A 14031-nucleotide genomic window follows, 5' to 3' on the forward strand; every position below is an offset into this window, starting at 1 on the left:
CCCCCGGGCAGCCCATTCCAAGGCTTCACAGCCCTTTCCGTGCAGAATTTTTCCCCAATTTCCATCCTAACCCTCCCCTGGCACAACTTGGGGCCATCTCCTCTTGTCCATCGCCTGTTCCTTGGGAGCAGAGGCCGATCCCCCCTGGCTACCCCCTCCTCTCAGCGGCAGAGGCCGCAGGCCATGGCGGGAGGCTGCAGACATCACCCTGCTCCACAGAACTCTGACATGAACCCCAATTACTTTAATTAGCACAGGCCAGGCAGGGCCGCGTGCCTTCTCGGATTCACCCCTCATGGGGACAGGCTCCTCCGGGCAGGTAAAATGCCAAAGGCCCTTGATGTGTGGCAGCAAAGCTCCAGCCACACACTCGGCGTTACCGATGCCCCCCAGCAGCAGTGAGAACGCTGCTCCGCTCACCCCGGGTTTGCACTAAAAAAGGGAGAAACCAGGAACAAAATGAACACGTTCTGAGCTTATTTGAATCACCTCCTTCCAGAGCCGACAGAGGGTATGTCTAACTGGTAGCTAGCTGCAAGTTCTAAAAATGCTTTCTTAATAATTTGCATTTCAAACTGTTTGCACTTCGTTAGACAAGAGCTGCAGAATCCCTGACCACAGAATTTCAATGGTTTATGTTCTTCATGCAGCCCAAATGGCACAACTTATTTGTCCCACAGACGAGAGGCCGCAGTGTTTAACGAGGTAACGAGCTGCAGAATTTAGACTGAGGTTTTTCAGAGATGCCTTTCTTTCAGAGCAAGCGAGCTGTGCCTGCAGGAAAGCACATGCTCCCACCTTACTGTCAGTCCACAATTCAACACTCTCCAGAAACAAAAACCTTTCTCCCAGCCCCACTAAAGAACATGCTTCACATTGCAAGAACAGGCTTTTGCTTTCTGAGAAAAATTACTATTGACTATAATTTTCCTTTGACATTAAAAAAATTCTTACAGACATTTCACCCGAAGCAGGTTCGCAGATGGCATTCTTGTTCCCTTTCATGCCTACTTTGTTTTTTCTTAATACCACCTCTGTGTACCATAAAACTACAGGCATTTCACCCGAAGCAGGTTCGCAGATGGCACTCTCGTTCCCTTTCATGCCTACTTTGTTTTTTCTTAATACCACCTCTGTGTACCATAAAACCGAGAAAAGCCAAGAACCGAGTACTCTGAAAACATTGTGGGCCCTGTCTTGCCTGGAGAGACAGAAAAACACACGAAGACTTTAGCAATGTAAGCAGGGTGCACACACAAATGATGCACAGGGAGCTTTGACTTCTGGGAACGGGGTGGTCAGAAAAGAGGAGGGAATGATGTCCCTCACTGCAGCAGGAGCTGCCAGCTCAGCCCTTTAACCACTGCTGGTGTTCCTCAGCACTCTGTGTGAACTCAGACCACAGCTGCTTCAGGAGATCACAGAGTCACAGAATTGCCACCTCGGAAGGGACCTTTCAGATCATCAAGTCCAACCATCAACCCAACACTGACAAATGTAAAACCTCACACAGAAACCCAACCAGAAGCTCCACCTCCTTTGCCAGGTTTCTAAAATACAACAGAGCTGGATGGCGCTTCTGAAGGGTGGGCACAGGCATCCCTCAGTATAACCTGTAACTTAAGCTGCATCCTTTTGTCTTTAAGGTGTACTAAAATCTGTGAAGAGAAAACCCCTGTAACAAGTTTCTGAATGCATAAATTCCTTTATTGAAAATATTGTGATAGCACTGCATTACATATATTCAATAGTCATAGTCTCAAGGGTCACAGGATTTCGATCGAACAACACTGTTTTGAATACAGCCCACAGCGTTTGGGTATGCTCCGACACGGACAGGACGACGGGGGAAGTTGCAGGTAGCAAGAGTGAAATGGATGGAAAATGTCGAACTTGGTGGGTTTGGGTTTTTTTTAAGTGTTCTGCCACCATCTGAAAGAGCAAACGTTATTAGACATTCCTGGTATTTTCCAAGCGTTATGCCGTTAGACACTCCCAAAATGTTTTCCAGCCCCGCCAATAAGGTGTTTATTTGGGGCACAGCTGCCCCACAGCACGAGGGGCTCGCTCTCCTTCTCAGCGCCGGGGCCAGCAGCGCTTCCAAAGGAAAATCACTTGGCTGCTTGCTTTGTTTTCTTTTTAAATCGACTCAAAAAGGGAAGAGCAGTAGCTGAATGGAGCTGTAGCGCTCAGTTAATAGCATTCCCAAATCTGGGTGCAGTGTTTAACGTGGAAAGCCCAGCACTGGTAGTGAAACCCCCCTCTCCCAGCAGCAGGGCACACTGGGGTCCCAGGGCAGGGGGTCTCCCCACCCTGGTGGGGTCTGGACCAGGGAAACAAGCCCGCGGCTCCCGGCCAGAGCAGGGTTCTTTGGCAAACAGCGGAGGTGCCGGTCCCCTGCCACGCTCTCCCTGCTCACCAACACTCCTCGTGCAACGTGCAGGCTTTCAGTGTCGAGGGGAGAGGGGGAAAGGTATCTGGGTATTTCATGAAGAACAAAGAAGAATATTGAGTTGCCTGTCAAATCTTAAGCCAGCCTGTTGCTTCAAGTCTTTTTCAGGAAGGAAATCACATGTATAATTACCCAGAAAACAAGTATTACACTAACATGACCTGGCCTGTTGGGGAAACCGCCACCTTCTCCAATCTCAGGTGTGTTTTCTCCTTAACAAGGCGGTTATCCTCCTGTTTGCAGAGAGGTGCTCACAGAAGCACAGCGGGTGGCTCATTGATACAGAAAACCCGGCCTCCCTGGGAAATGCCCCAAGTGAACAGTCGGACACCCCCGGGCAGGGCTGAGCCCCCCGTCCCCATGGTGAGGCTGTGGGGTCCCAACAACTGGGCACAGGCTGCCAAAGCCATCGCCTGGGAAGAGGGACGCGGCAGCAGAGCTAACGAGAAGCACCATCCACCTTCTCCCTCGTCTCAGGAAAACAACCCAAACAGGATTATGCACTCAAATGTTTCTGCCAGAAAACAAACCCTCTAATTCGGGTAAAATGAAAACCTCATTTACAAAATAAAAAAATATAAAAATTAACTTCAGAAATCAAATAAATTGCTTCAGAATGAATGCCAATGCATAAGAAACCTACCTGAATGGTAATTATTTCTCAAACTGAGATTTGAAACATTAAAAGAAAACAAACTCATAGCTAATACATTGACAAAAAAAGATTGCTATACAATGATAATAAATAAAAAGATTTAAAAAAACATGTTCCCTTAAGTGCTGTGTACACCTATTTGTGATTCTTTTCCATGGCAAACAATATGCTGTAGGTTTTGGTAATGTAACCTTTTATTTTTGGTTAGCATTTGTAGGCTGAACATAAATACACATGGAATGTACGAGACAGTGATAGTTCTCCCACAGGGTCTTTTTCACAGTTACAGCCAAGTTTTGAGCTCACACACCATCAGCGTTCCCAGCAGCGTGGGCCCTCGGTGGGGAGGAAGGACAGACGCTCAGTCCCACCTCCCGCCGTCCCGCCTCCTGCGGCCCCTGGACCCGGCGCGGGTCTCCTGGGGGTGGGTACTGGGTTTGGCGCAGTCATGCTCTGGTACAAACTGGAGGGAAAAGCGTGTGACGTCGTGAGGCCGCCGGCACCGTCGCCTTGGCTTTTACGTGCCCCGTGGGTCCAGTCCCTACGACAGGCAGCGTTTCACTCAAATGTCCACACTTCCACGTCCTGTATTATGAAGTCTTCTTGCTTAGAGAGGATGTCGTTGTTGAAGGTGCTGCAGGAGTTGCTGCGCCCGTGATACAGATCTGCATCCAGCCACAGCCCAAACCGGCCGCTGGGAAGGGAACACACAGCAGCCTCCAGGTTAGATCTCACACTGCAAATACCAGAACCTGCTGGTACCACCAGCAGAGGTGACACCGCTCCATTCTGGCTCAGGAGGAGGAGGAGGGGTGCCTACACCCCCTTCCCCTCAATGCAAACCATGCCTACACACGCCGTGGAGCAGCCCACAGTCGGCTGGAGTCAAGCAGCTCAGCCCTTGATCTCACACCCACTGACCGGGGAAATTTAGGAGCTGACAGGCACCGCCTGTATCCTCGCTCTGTGCAGCTACAGAATAATGACCATTTCATAAGGACCACGTGAGAAACCTCAGCAGCTGATGGCAAAACTGCCCTTAGAGAGTATCTTCCAGGGGCAAACCTATTCAGCAATGAGGCGTGCATCTACCCAAATCATCTGGCTCTTTTCTCATCTCAAAAACCCCAAATATTTACTTGCCCAACATCATTCACTCTCTCGAAGCAGTGGGAAGTGCTGGGTCTGTAACAGAAATCAGATTACTGTGCTATCTGCACTAAACAGTTTGCTAGAAGTTTGGCCATTTTACTGATGCCTTTTTCCTGAAATTACCCTTGTCCCCGCTCTCATTAAAATACAAGTCACCCCATGAATGGAAACCCCGACATTCACTCACCCTCCTCCTCCCAGCTCCAGAGAGCTGGTGTCTCCATTGATGAAGTAGGTGTTCTCGCCACTCCATTTGAACACCTGGGGGGAACCAGATACATTTGGACTGTGAGGATTCCTGCACTCGAAAACTACTGGGACTGACTCTTAGCAGGTGCTTTTTGCTGTGGTCATATTTTATTTCATTTTTTTCTTGAAGGGGGAGAAGAAGGAGGAAATAGGCAGAAAGCAGAGGAACAATATACAATTTAAACTATAAACAAGGCATCCTAATCCTTTTGAAATTCTGCTTGTACCTCTGAATCAACAGGTGCTCTGTTAAAGGCACAATGTGTGCAATACTGAAACACGCAGCAGCCATGGGCATTAGGGGGTCTTCTCACCCCTCCCTGCGCCCCCTCAGCCCACTGAAACCCTCTCCCCACCCTCACAGACTGCTCTCGGCATTTGGATAATTACAGCCCCTGCTGATTAACGCACTGCATTGGAGCAGTAAGTGATTAACTGCATTCACCAACAGGCAGCACATCTTCTGCACCCAAATACGCTGTCCATAAACATTTCATCGATGTTTCAGAAGTGGCATCCAAAAATCTTATTTAAGAAAGTGAGCACCCGCTTACCTTGAAATGTGGACAGAAGGTGTAGAGGAATGTCTCGCCAGTGCCATAGTAATGGTCGCTAAACCTGAAGGGATGTGTCGCGTACGCTCCAAAGATCTGCCAGAATAACACGATTAAACCACTTTAATTCAAGAGAAAAAACCCCAAACATTTCAAGATGCTTTCTAAAGAACAGCTGAGCTGGTGTTTCATGTTCAAAGAACCAACCCGTGAGGTGCACCAGAGGGGCAAGTGCTCCTGCAAACCCTCTGTGTCCTGCAGGCTGGAGCCGGAGGACAAGGGGCAGCACGGGACCTCTACAGAAACCTGTCTGGGGCACTCTCAGCCCAGAACTCGGGGAAGATACTGCCCTGGGCACTATTAAAGGAGCATTGTGTGTCCCACAGGCTGAAGCCGGAGGACAAGGGGCAGCACGGGACCTCTACAGAAACCTGTCTGGGGCACTCTCAGCCCAGAACTCGGGGAAGATACTGCCCTGGGCACTATTAAAGGAGCATTCATGGCAATTAGGAAGCTTGGGAGGGGCATTTCCATTAGTGCTGATGTACTTTCCTGCCTTTACGCTTACTTTAAGCAGCAGAAGATATAAAAGAAACCCCCAATGTCTCGTTTCGGTGTGACTTCACTTCATGGTATGACTAGCCCTTCGTAGTCATCCCTTTTGGTAAAGCTGTCCCTTCAGTCCGCCCCCGCAGGACAAGTGCTCCTCACCTGGTTGTCCATGTCCTTGATGACCAGGAGAACGGGGCTGTCGAGAGCCGCTGATTTTCGGTAGAGAGTCTTGAGGCTGGTGCCGTGCTCCAGGGTGCTGTACGCCAGCCGCCACGGGTAGCCCTGCACTCGGGCGGGCAAGCGCCGGGCCAGCTGGGCAACCAACAGAGAGAAATGGTCACACACACGGCAGGTGGGCCAGGGCTGCTGCCCTGACTGTCCCCTTGCTGCAGGGGCTACACAGCCACAAAATGCCAGCAGCTCAGCACCACGGGGCTGCACTGAGCTGCAAACACAAAAGCGGGGTTCCCAGGTGGGGCAGCACCAACAGGGCCTGGCACGGGGACACCCCATCACACCGAGCTCTTCCCAAGCTCCGAGGAGGAGCTGGTGGTGCCTGCAGAAGGCAGCGTGTCCCCGGCAGAGCCAGCGCCAGGGCTGGGGGGGAGCGGGAGCTTTCCTGGCCGTACCTGCTCGATGTGCATGTTCTCCAGCAGAGCGCTGTGATGCTTTAAGACAGGCAGAGAATCGTCATCCTCCTCTTCGTAGTAACTGCAAACGCTCTTCCGCCGTTTTGCTTCTTCCACAGTGATGATCTGAGGCAGGAGAACAAGCGTCCAACCTGAACCACAGCTCCCAGGCTGGCAGCCCCTGCTGCAGCAGATGGATTTAGGACACCCCCTCCCCAGTCGTGACCCTGCGTGGAGCCAACCCACCACAGGGACGGCTGGGTCGAGCCCAGGCAGCCGCGACCGGAGGAGAACATCTCAGCTGGGAGATGTCTTGAGGCAGCACAACCAGGATCTCCTCACACCCTGGTGACCTCCCACAGCCTGCAGTTCTTTGGGGTTCATGGACACGGGGCACCCATGACACCCCAAGGCTGGCCTCGGTGTACCCAGCCCTGGGTCAGAGGCCGATGTGCCCCTCATCCCGAGGCGCAGTGCCCACGCCGGAGCTGGGGGTCCTATGGGAGGTGAGGGGCACAGGCACTGCGGGGTCTCCCTCAGCGCAGTGATTAATTCTTTTCTCGGGTGCTAATGCACGAGAATATGAAAAAGTTTAAAATTTCGCTTCTCCTTTTTAATCAAACAGCAGCTTTTCCCTGGTTTTCTTTACTGACAGACAGGCTTTTGTGGACACAAACTGAAACAAGTGAATGCAGCCAAGACATAAACATGTAAATCAGCTCAAACAGGGAGTTCCAAGTTCTGTCTTGCACTAAGTAAGGTTTTGAGCATCATCAAGTTAACGTAAGTTCTTGAAAATACTCATTCTAAGAGACAAGATCTTTAAAGAATACATTCTTAGTTGAAAATGATCAAACAGCTCTTTGGAAACTTCTAGATATTCCTTCACTTAAGGCTCTATAAAGAGAGCACATGGTAATATTTTAAAAGGTGAGTCCAACTTTTTTTTTTTTTTAAAAAAAAGTACTTCTAACATCAGGTTTGAATTTAAATACTGACAGAATGAAGCACAGACTTCTCTTCAGCAGGTACAGGTGAGCCACAGACCTCCTCCCAGAGAGCTGGAAGCTAAAAGGAGACTCAACCCCACGCACCCGACGTCTGTCCATGAAAGGACCCCCCAGCCCACGGGGTGCTGCGAGGGACAGGGGACAGACCCTGGCCCCATGAACAGGGCTTTGGCCGGGCTCGGTGCCACCGCAGCAAGGAGAAAGCTGCGTGCGGAGCCCAGGGAGGGGGCTGGTGGCCACGGGAAGGGGAAGCCAGGAGGCCCAGCGACAAAGCAGCCAGGAAACCCTGAACCGCCCTCCCTCCCCAGCGCGTCCCCACAGGGGCCCTATCCCGGGGCAGGAGGGGGGCTGTGGCTGCAGAGCAGGCCCTGCCACACGCCGCTTCCAACGGGCTGCCCCGGCACACACGGACCCCCCCGCACCCCCCCAGAGCTGCCTGAGCCTGCCAAGGGGGACAGTTGCCAAGAGAAGCCCCTGCACCCCTGCTCGGGGGGATCCAGTGCCCTGGAGGGAATCCTAGGCTGGAAAACTTCTCATATGGCCCATTTCAGGCAAGGTCTGCACCGAAAAATTAAGATCAATTTAAAAAAAAACCAACAAACTGTTAAAGGAAACGGTCTTTCTGCTTTCATCCTCGTTCCATTTCCACCTCCTGAACAGTTTTCCTTCCCTCCACGTCTCCCAGGGCATCATTTTATTTGTTTATTTTTAAAATATTTTTTATCTAAGTGAAACGAACACCTTTCTAATCTTATGTTAGAAGTACCCAATTCCTCCTTTGGAAACTGTTTTCTAGGACTGGTCTCCCCCCAGGAGCGGGGGCAAAGCGACCAGAGTACATCGGCCAGCAGCAGGTACCTGCAGCAAGAGGCAGCCAAATGCACAGACAGGGGCAGCCACAGCAAAGCTATTAACGCAGGTGCTAATTGCAGATGGACTCCAGACACAGAGGAGCCCCCGTGCAGCGTGCGGGCACCTGCTCTCCTGCAACCCAAGCCCACGTGTCAATGAACTTCAGAGTCAACAGCTGCAAAGCAGGATCTGCAAGGTCAGGTTATTTACAGACCCACAAAAGCAGGAACAGCTGAAAAGACTCAACCACTACAGAAAAGGGATCTAGAACATCTTTTACAGATTTTATGGAGGCAGAAAGCGAGCTCCCTGAGGAGGAAATATCCTGTTAGAGCTCATCCCCAGGACAGAAGCTCTGTATCAGATCCACCCTGTTCAAACGGACACAGCCCAACGTACCTCCACGAAAGGCTCCTCCTGGCCAGGTCTGGCACAGTAAAGAATTCGAATATTCAAAGGCAATTTTTTCCCCTTCATCCTCTGCCAGCGTGCCCCGGTGTCCCCTGCAGCTCCCACGTCCCCGGCAGCCAGAGGGGTCCTCACCCCGCCGGCTGACACCCTTCTTATGGACCTCCCTGCAGCCACACTTTCTGTTTCCCCACCAGGGAGAGTGAAACTTTCCCCGTAACCATGCCCAAATTTGGACTTCCAACAGAGATTTCCTGGCAGACCGACTTTAAGTTTGGAAAGCCTGAATACACTACAAATGAAAGTGACACACCTTTAAGAAGCCGTTCCCAGCTAATTCTCCTCCCAATACATATTGAAATAAAACAATGAGACACAAGCTCCTGGTGTGGCCAGGTCTCTCCCACCTCTGTTTTTCGGAAGCCCTCCTCATTCATTTTGCTTTTATGAAAATGGCATGCAAATAACAACCGAGCAGTGAAATTAGTGTGAGATATGACTAGACCCAGCTCTGAGCAGAACAAGGAATGAGGACACTTCCCCCCCCAGCCCTCGCAGCTCACAAAGTACCAACGTTAAACTATGAAACGGTAAAACCCAAAGCTCTCTGGGATTAGAGGTGATGGTGCCATGTTTCAAATGACAAGCACCGCTGCTGAGCTCCCCTTTTGAAGAGGACAACTTCCTCTGAAGATAGAAATGCTTCAAAAAGAAAAGAAAAGAAGAGGGCAGTAGAATTTTTAAGATAATTTTATGTTTAAGACAAAGAACCAGATCACTTTTTAAATCCCCTCCAAGGTATTTCCCACTGTGGGATTTATCTGCGTTTTAATTTAACCCATATCCTTAGCACAGCAGGTGCTCCAGCTTTCACAAATACCATCAGAAAATGTGTGAGAGCTCATTCCACTTAGAAACTAGGCTTTGTGTGCTCAAGAGACAGACAGGTATCAAACACAGGAGAATGTGTCATCTGTGGTTCAAATGGATTCCAAAAGCCCCCAGAGGCAAAGCTGAAGTCCTGGTCTAAACCCCCTCCCTCTGACACCCCACATCCAGCCAGAACTGCTGTGTGCACTGAGAGCCCCAGGCTGGGCACAACACCCCACGCCAGCAGCTCGGGAGGCTCTGGTGGTGTCTGTCTGCACACACATGGAGGTTTTAGGTGTAAGACAGGAACATGGGCTGGGCACAACACCCCACACTGCCCCACGCCAGCAGCTCGGGAGGCTCTGGTGGTGTCTGTCTGCACACACATGGAGGTTTTAGGTGTAAGACAGGAACACAGCACGGACTCAGCCACGCTGACCACATCCACCCGTGCAGCTCTGCACAGGGTGACACCACAGCCCCAAACCAAGGACCCAGCTCCTGCTGCCGCACAGCCCACAGCAACCACTGCTCCTTCTGGGAGAGGAGAAAGGGGGCTGAAGGACTCGAGGACACTCGTGAGACAGACACGAGCCGCGAGCAGACACCCGTACGAAGCAGCGTTATAAAGAAACACTGTGAAAATCGTGAGAAGAGGAAGTGCTGAGACTCCAGCAGGGGTTGCCCACTGGATCCACGGGTGCTCACAGCAGCAGAAGGCACTCACCTCCCAGCTCTTGGTAGTGGGCTCACTGAAGAAGTTGTCTATCATGTCCAGCTCCTCCTTTTCTACCACCACAAAACCTTGCTCTTTGGCATCTTTCCCATATATTTCTGGTGACCACTGAACAAAGAACGTGTACAGGTGATCCACCCTGGAAACACAAGAGGAGACGACAACTGTTGTGGAGAGGTCCATGAACACAGCGCTGCCATGAGGTTCTGCCCAGTGAGGAGGAAGGGACAGCCACAGCAGTAGGACACCTGTGTCCTTTCACCCTCAGGCACCACACCAGGCAATAGCTCCTTTTAGTTTTGTCTGGCAATTCCTCCAGCGGTACAAACCAGGAAAAATCTTACAGAAATTAAGACATTTTCCCCATATCATTTCCAGTTTCTTGGATTTATACATATGCACAAATAGTCTTAAAACCCCATTTCAGCGCTGTTGGACTCTGTTCAGGGTCACTAGTAAAATTCCAGAGATTTTTCCGATCACGTCTCCGTTTTTGGTCCTGCCAGCGAGGGCTGGAGCCTGGTGTCAGCTCTGAGGCACAGACTGACTGCCCGGAGGTTCCCGCTCAGCCCAGCTCATTCCCAGCCACAGCCAGGCATTCCGAGGGACCCCACTCACTTCGGCCTCAAGACACTTGGACACAGCTCCCAGTCCCCTCAGAGAGAAGGAGGGACCCAGCGGTGCTCCCACAGACCCTATTCCCGCAGACGGCTGCGGGACTTGTTTTCCCAGTTACAAGGCCCCGGTGTCCCCTGCAGCTCCCACGTCCCCGGCAGCCAGAGGGGTCCTCACCCCGCCGGCTGACACCCTTCTTATGGACCTCCCTGCAGCCACACTTTCTGTTTCCCCACCAGGGAGAGTGAAACTTTCCCCGTAACCATGCCCAAATTTGGACTTCCAACAGAGATTTCCTGGCAGACCGACTTTAAGTTTGGAAAGCCTGAATACACTACAAATGAAAGTGACACACCTTTAAGAAGCCGTTCCCAGCTAATTCTCCTCCCAATACATATTGAAATAAAACAATGAGACACAAGCTCCTGGTGTGGCCAGGTCTCTCCCACCTCTGTTTTTCGGAAGCCCTCCTCATTCATTTTGCTTTTATGAAAATGGCATGCAAATAACAACCGAGCAGTGAAATTAGTGTGAGATATGACTAGACCCAGCTCTGAGCAGAACAAGGAATGAGGACACTTCCCCCCCCAGCCCTCGCAGCTCACAAAGTACCAACGTTAAGAAACTATGAAACGGTAAAACCCAAAGCTCTCTGGGATTAGAGGTGATGGTGCCATGTTTCAAATGACAAGCACCGCTGCTGAGCTCCCCTTTTGAAGAGGACAACTTCCTCTGAAGATAGAAATGCTTCAAAAAGAAAAGAAAAGAAGAGGGCAGTAGAATTTTTAAGATAATTTTATGTTTAAGACAAAGAACCAGATCACTTTTTAAATCCCCTCCAAGGTATTTCCCACTGCGGGATTTATCTGTGTTTTAATTTAACCCATATCCTTAGCACAGCAGGTGCTCCAGCCTTCACAAATACCATCAGAAAATGTGTGAGAGCTCACTTCCCTTAGAAACTAGGCTTTGTGTGCTCAAGAGACAGACAGGTATCAAACACAGGATAATGTGTCATCCGTGGTTCAAACAGACTCCAAAAGCCCCCAGAGGCAAAGCTGAAGTCCTGGTCTAAACCCCCTCCCTCTGACGCCCCACATCAGCCAGAACTGCTGTGTGCACTGAGAGCCCCAGGCTGGGCACAACACCCCACGCCAGCAGCTCGGGAGGCTCTGGTGGTGTCTGTCTGCACACACATGGAGGTTTTAGGTGTAAGACAGGAACACAGCACGGACTCAGCCACGCTGACCACATCCACCCGTGCAGCTCTGCACAGGGTGACACCACAGCCCCAAACCAAGGACCCAGCTCCTGCTGCCGCACAGCCCACAGCAACCACTGCTCCTCCTAGGAGAGGAGAAAGGGGGCTGAAGGACTCGAGGACACTCGTGAGACAGACATGAGCCATGAGCAGACATCCGTACAAAGCAGCGTTATATAGAAACACCATGAAAATCGTGAGAAGAGGAAGTGCTGAGACTCCAGCAGGGGTTGCCCACTGGATCCACGGGTGCTCACAGCGGCAGAAGGCACTCACCTCCCAGCTCGAATGTGTCATCTGTGGTTCAAATGGATTCCAAAAGCCCCCAGAGGCAAAGCTGAAGTCCTGGTCTAAACCCCCTCCCTCTGACACCCCACATCCAGCCAGAACTGCTGTGTGCACTGAGAGCCCCAGGCTGGGCACAACACCCCACGCCAGCAGCTCGGGAGGCTCTGGTGGTGTCTGTCTGCACACACATGGAGGTTTTAGGTGTAAGACAGGAACACAGCACGGACTCAGCCACGCTGACCACATCCACCCGTGCAGCTCTGCACAGGGTGACACCACAGCCCCAAACCAAGGACCCAGCTCCTGCTGCCGCACAGCCCACAGCAACCACTGCTCCTTCTGGGAGAGGAGAAAGGGGGCTGAAGGACTCGAGGACACTCGTGAGACAGACACGAGCCGCGAGCAGACACCCGTACGAAGCAGCGTTATAAAGAAACACTGTGAAAATCGTGAGAAGAGGAAGTGCTGAGACTCCAGCAGGGGTTGCCCACTGGATCCACGGGTGCTCACAGCAGCAGAAGGCACTCACCTCCCAGCTCTTGGTAGTGGGCTCACTGAAGAAGTTGTCTATCATGTCCAGCTCCTCCTTTTCTACCACCACAAAACCTTGCTCTTTGGCATCTTTCCCATATATTTCTGGCGACCACTGAACAAAGAACGTGTACAGGTGATCCACCCTGGAAACACAAGAGGAGACGACAACTGTTGTGGAGAGGTCCATGAACACAGCGCTGCCATGAGGTTCTGCCCAGTGAGGAGGAAGGGACAGCCACAGCAGTAGGACACCTGTGTCCTTTCACCCTCAGGCACCACACCAGGCAATAGCTCCTTTTAGTTTTGTCTGGCAATTCCTCCAGCGGTACAAACCAGGAAAAATCTTACAGAAATTAAGACATTTTCCCCATATCATTTCCAGTTTCTTGGATTTATACATATGCACAAATAGTCTTAAAACCCCATTTCAGCGCTGTTGGACTCTGTTCAGGGTCACTAGTAAAATTCCAGAGATTTTTCCGATCACGTCTCCGTTTTTTGTCCTGCCAGCGAGGGCTGGAGCCTGGTGTCAGCTCTGAGGCACAGACTGACTGCCCGGAGGTTCCCGCTCAGCCCAGCTCATTCCCAGCCACAGCCAGGCATTCCGAGGGACCCCACTCACTTCGGCCTCAAGACACTTGGACACAGCTCCCAGTCCCCTCAGAGAGAAGGAGGGACCCAGCGGTGCTCCCACAGACCCTATTCCCGCAGACGGCTGCGGGACTTGTTTTCCCAGTTACAAGGACCTCTCCCGATGCCCACCACCTCCTAGAGGCTGACAGAAAGCAGCCCTGTAGGAACACTAACAGCCTCCTCAGCACACCCCGAGTATTTCCTGTCAGCCCCCACAGACCTGTGTGTGCTCAGGGTATTTAAGTGGTCCGTAACTAAGTTTTCCTCTGCCACGGACACATGCTAAATAAATCCAGACGTGCCAGATTTAAGCAGCAGCAGCAGAGGAGAAGCAGGTGACTGCAGAAGTGAGGTCATTCTGGAAGGGGACGCAGAGCATCCATCCCTTCTCTGGTAATAGAATTACTGCTGGCTATTTCCAAGCTGCCAAACTGAAAAAACTGGAGACCATTTGTAAATCAGAAAACCACTGCTTGAGGAACACCTTTAGAGCCAACTTGACAGCTGTGAGGGAACCTACCCTGGAACTCAGTAGCTGTGTTGGTGATCACGCGCTTGTGAGTGTGTCCTGCACTGACAGA

The 14031-nt window shown here is 51.4% G+C and overlaps 2 protein-coding genes across 7 annotated transcripts in view; both read right to left on the minus strand.

The window, feature by feature from the left end:
* LOC106896553 (nuclear receptor coactivator 7-like) overlaps window positions 1-1104 on the minus strand; it is a 9706-nt gene extending 8602 nt beyond the window's left edge. The window contains exons 1-2 of the mRNA XM_014956637.1: window positions 955-1104; window positions 381-432 (exon numbers count right to left, since the gene is read on the minus strand). Of these exons, the coding sequence (XP_014812123.1) occupies window positions 381-432; window positions 955-1104 (202 nt within the window). The remainder of the gene's footprint in view (window positions 1-380; window positions 433-954) is intronic.
* A 581-nt stretch (window positions 1105-1685) lies between these two features.
* Window positions 1686-14031, minus strand: part of LOC106896557 (nuclear receptor coactivator 7) — a 69795-nt gene continuing 57449 nt past the window's right edge. For 4 of the 6 annotated variants that reach the window (XM_014956645.1, XM_014956646.1, XM_014956641.1 and 1 more), the window contains 6 exons: window positions 12813-12960; window positions 6244-6369; window positions 5774-5926; window positions 5063-5158; window positions 4447-4520; window positions 1686-3801 (listed from right to left, as the gene is read on the minus strand). In XM_014956645.1, coding sequence (XP_014812131.1) covers window positions 3666-3801; window positions 4447-4520; window positions 5063-5158; window positions 5774-5926; window positions 6244-6369; window positions 12813-12960 — 733 coding nt within the window. In that variant the 3' untranslated portion in view covers window positions 1686-3665. Of the gene's footprint in view, window positions 3802-4446; window positions 4521-5062; window positions 5159-5773; window positions 5927-6243; window positions 6370-8504; window positions 9191-10110; window positions 10259-12812; window positions 12961-14031 lie in introns of those variants that run through there. The other 2 variants (XM_014956642.1, XM_014956647.1) reach the window with 2 other exon arrangements.

This window comes from Calidris pugnax, unplaced genomic scaffold (assembly GCF_001431845.1).
Source record: "Calidris pugnax isolate Ruff unplaced genomic scaffold, ASM143184v1 scaffold320, whole genome shotgun sequence".
Classification (NCBI taxonomy): Eukaryota; Metazoa; Chordata; class Aves; order Charadriiformes; family Scolopacidae; genus Calidris; species Calidris pugnax.